The following is a 4,124-nucleotide window of genomic DNA, read 5'->3' as shown; positions in this document are numbered from 1 at the left end:
TAAACGGCCCCCGCATCCAGGCAATGCGCGCTCTGCCTGCTATATCTGTCGATGTGTGGTCGGAGACGCGGCAAGATAGGTGCTCTACTGCTCTAGACTGCTCTCGCTCTCTCTCCATCTCGCACTCTCTCTCTCCCTCCATCTAGTTCACTCTCCCTCGCTCTCCATCTCTCCTCCCCTCTTCTACCTCTCCCCTCCTCCCCTCCCTCCTGCACAGTTCGATGCCATCGGCATTCGGGTCTGCCGTGAGTTCTCAGTGCGGGGCTACAGCGCTGGTGAACATGGCGTCAGACGGGATGATTTTAACAAACCACGACCACCAAATCCGGGTCGGCGTCCTCACAGGTAAATGCCCGTTTCATCTGAATGTCGCCCTTTTGCGTTTCGGTGAGACATGGCAAATTCTCCGTGCTAGCGGCTCGGCGCGTCCCTTGCTCTAGCGTCTGGTTTGTTTGTCGGTTTCTCTGATGTGTCGATTCGCTGGTCGCTCCCCTTGCTTATCCATCCCCTGCCGCCGTTACAGCTCCGGTGCCGTCGGTCAGCGTCTCTCTTTTTCATTTACAAGCCATCTCTCTTCTATTTGCACAGGAAAAAATGTTTCAAATAATCCCAGCAAATCCTCCAAAAAACGCGGTCATTATTTATTAGCTCTCTTGTTACTGTGTGTATCGTGACATTAGTGTCTATTTTTCAGTGGCAGAGAGACAGTTCGGACTGTTGAATTATTAATTTGCGATGTCCACCTGTCAAATGCCAAAATTGACATTTGAGCGTGCGCTGAGCTGAGAGCACGCTCGCGCATTGACCCGGCACGCGGCTGACCGCAGCAGATTTTTTTTTTTTATCTCCAACAGCAACGAGTCCTGCAACGTTTGCCAAGAAAGACAATGTGGGTCTTAAGCACTAACTACGTGCGTTAATAGCGAGATGCTCCGTGAAGCACGAGCCAGTGAATGATATGTGACTGAATTGTGAATGATGGAGCCAGCCGGTTGAAACGTAGGCTACAGACACGACCGAGGCTCGGTGGAAAAAATCGTGGACTGAATGCAAGTTGTGTTCGGTGCATGCCATTCTGCTTCATGCAGACATTTCCTGACGGTGTGTTTGCTGTGAAAATGAAGGGGGGGGGGGGGTACATCGACATTCAGAGCCACACTAGGATTCGTGACTGCACATTGACATTTTTCCTGAGACGAAGACGCCTTTACGAAACATGCATGTTCTTCTGTGACCACAGAGATCTAGCTGTACGTTTAAGTAATGACTTCAACGGGTATTTGAGCTTGAGAGAGGGAGAGAGAGAGCGAGTGAGAGTATGCAGCTGATATGGTTGGAAAGGTATGTCATTCGTCTGTGGTCTCCCTCTCCATTTTAGCATCTCACTGTGTAGTGACAGTTGAGGAAAAAACGCTATTAAGCTCACGAAGGTGGCAGTCCCAGTTCTGAAAATCTGATTGGGAAGTGGTAATGTGTAGCAATGGAGGAAAGACTGTAGCTCCAGATAGCTGACAGGGAAACCCCACTCCCCCTTCTCCACCTCTCTCTCTCTCTCTCCTTCCTTCCTTCCGCCTCTCCCTTAACGCAATGGGAGGGAGCGAGCGAGCGAATGAGAGAGAGATACATAAAGAGAAGTAGAGAGCGAGCGAGAGAGAGAGAGAGAGAGCGCGTGTGTGTGGATTGGGGGAGCGCTGTCCACTGACTGTGGTCCTGAAACGCAGCGTCAATCACATGCAAGTGCAGCACTGAGCCGCCGCCGGCCACAAACACTCCCTCTCCCTCTCCTGGCAGCGTGCGAGCGTGGGCGACGACGGGGATTTGATGTTAACGATGATAGTGTTGGATGCACACGATACCGCGCGTCGCCTCCCACGACGCAAGTCTTTGCGGCATGAGGACGACTTCATTTCAGGCTCCGTTATTAGTCAGCTGAACGCACTGCACCCCCCCCCCCCACACACACACACACACACACACACACACATACACACCACCACCAAAAACCGCCTTTTCCTCTATGTTGACATTACACAGACAGACAGTTGTCAGTGTTGACTCTGCTTTGTTTGGTATTTGGAATTGTTGTCCCTGTTAATGTCAGCTGAAATAGAGAGAGAGAGAGAGAGAGAGAGAGAGAGGTGAGCCTAGGACCCTGAATGGTAAACACTGCTCGAAACAGAAACATCAGAAAGCGGAAAAATTCTCCCCTTGCAAACACCTGACCTTTAAAGCATCCACATCCAGTGGAGTATTTGCTTGGTGCTGGCCGAGAGGGAATAGGCGAGTGCTCTCCGTGGCCTGGGTTCTGCTGTGCTCAGTGCAGCACAGCTCAGTGGCTCTCAGGTGAGCATCAGTCTGCTTCAAGTCAAAGTCCCCAAAGCAGAGTGGGAAAGAGAGGAAAAAGGCACCGAAATTAGCCATGCCAATATGTAAATACACACACACACACACACACACACATACACACACACACACTCGTACCCCCCTCTTTGTGTTATCTTTGGAGGTCATAGACTACGGATCTCCAAATGTAATCACAGCAGGCCAGATCTGCTGCTGCTACTGCTCCATCACAGTGGACAAGCCATCGGCACGCCAGGACGCGTCGCGTTCGCTGTCAAGACAGATGAACAGTGTGTGGGAGAGCAGGACTGGGGGGGGGGGGTGCTGGAAGGAGGAGATTGGGTCTGAGTTGAGGGGGGAGGGGAGGGGTGGGTGGATGGCCCGCTGTCCATATTCATCCCAGTGACCTGTGATGTATCAGGGGTGGACAGGCTGGACGGCGGACACAGCATGTGGAAAGAAAGGGCTGATTGTCTCCGCTTTCAATCAAACCAGGCTCGGAACCTTGGGGGTATTCCCATGGGTTCCCAGGAAAGTGTGTGTGTGTGTGTGTCATCTCCACATCCTGCTTCCTTGTCCCCTCTACTCCTCTTGTTAGCGGGAGTGGTGATGGTGGTGATGGTGTTGGTGGAGGTGGTGGTGGAGGTGGTAGAGTGAATGAGAATTGAAATGGCATGGATCCCAGTCAAGCCATAAAACCTGGTGTGTAATTGTGTATCAGTGTGTTGAGCTAGAGAGGGCGGGGTAGCGGGCTGGACAGTATGTGGTGTGGGAAGGCACTCTGGTGTTTGTGTGTGTGTGTGTGTGTGTGTGTACTCTCTCGGTGCTGTCAGCTGTCTTTCTCTCAACCTCTCTCTCTCTTTCTCTCTCTCTCTTTCTTAGTCTTTCTCTTTCTCGCTCTCTTCTCTCTGCACCAGTGCAGATCAGGTCGTCCCCTGATCAATTCTCCTCAGGGATGTTGGGAAGGAAGGCTCGCCTCGTCTCTTCTCTGCAGTTAAGCCTTTCCCCCTCTGCTCCTCTTTCAGCAGGCGTCTTAGAGCCATTTTGTTGCCGTTGTTGAAGGCAACAGAATAAAAAAAAAAAATATATATATATATATATAAATAAATGTCAAGGTCTCATTCTCTTTTTTATTTGAACCGATACAAATTTCATGAGGGAGCCTTCGCTCTTTAATATCACCACAGGTAACTCTCCATTTGTGCAAGGCAACAGAAGTGGATACAAAATGGTAATTGGGTTGAAATGGAGACGGAAGCATCTAGAAATAAATTTGCGGTGGGGATAGGACTGCTGTCTTGTCTTTTTCTCTGGGACTGTAGCTGAACTTGCTGTTCAAAGCTATTGCCTCTCCTTCTGGATTTGTTCTCACCTTGTAAAAAATAGATGGCCCCCCGGACAAATGCAGTGAAAGGATAATGTTTTGTAGAGGCCCTGCAACTTTACATGGGTGGATAGAATGGAGTAAGCTCTGGCAGGGGGTCCAGTTACTAAATAAAGAATGCTGTGCTTCTTGGTTGAAATTCATAATGGACGTCACGTTGTCACCCGCCTTAAAGCACATCCTTGCTTTTTAACATTGCATTCGTTCAAACAGGGCTTGGTGAGTGTGTGCATATGTGTGTTCATACATGTTTGTGTATGAAGGCTGAAGGCCTTAGGTCAGGCTTATAGCTGGTGTATAGGCCTTATGTCAGGCTAATGCCTAGTGTGTAGGCCTTAGGTCACGCTAATGTGTGGACTATGTAGGCCTTATGTCAGGCTAATGTGTGGACTATGTA

At 50.0% G+C, this 4,124-nt stretch overlaps 1 protein-coding gene across 2 annotated transcripts in view; it reads left to right on the top strand.

Moving 5' to 3' along the window:
- Positions 1-281: 281 nt before the first annotated feature.
- gphnb (gephyrin b) overlaps positions 282-4,124 on the top strand; it is a 107,982-nt gene continuing 104,139 nt past the window's right edge. For both annotated transcript variants that reach the window (XM_076272075.1, XM_076272074.1), the window contains exon 1: positions 282-345. In XM_076272075.1, coding sequence (XP_076128190.1) covers positions 282-345 — 64 coding nt within the window. The remainder of the gene's footprint in view (positions 346-4,124) is intronic.

The sequence above is a fragment of the Alosa pseudoharengus genome, unplaced genomic scaffold (assembly GCF_046254945.1).
Source record: "Alosa pseudoharengus isolate Yale_2024_CS ecotype anadromous, Long Island Sound unplaced genomic scaffold, YU_APseudo_1.1 YU_APseudo_1.1_scf_7, whole genome shotgun sequence".
Lineage (NCBI taxonomy): Eukaryota > Metazoa > Chordata > Actinopteri > Clupeiformes > Clupeidae > Alosa > Alosa pseudoharengus.
The sequence above is the reverse complement of the archived record's forward strand: the minus strand, read 5'-3'. Positions and strand labels throughout refer to the sequence as shown.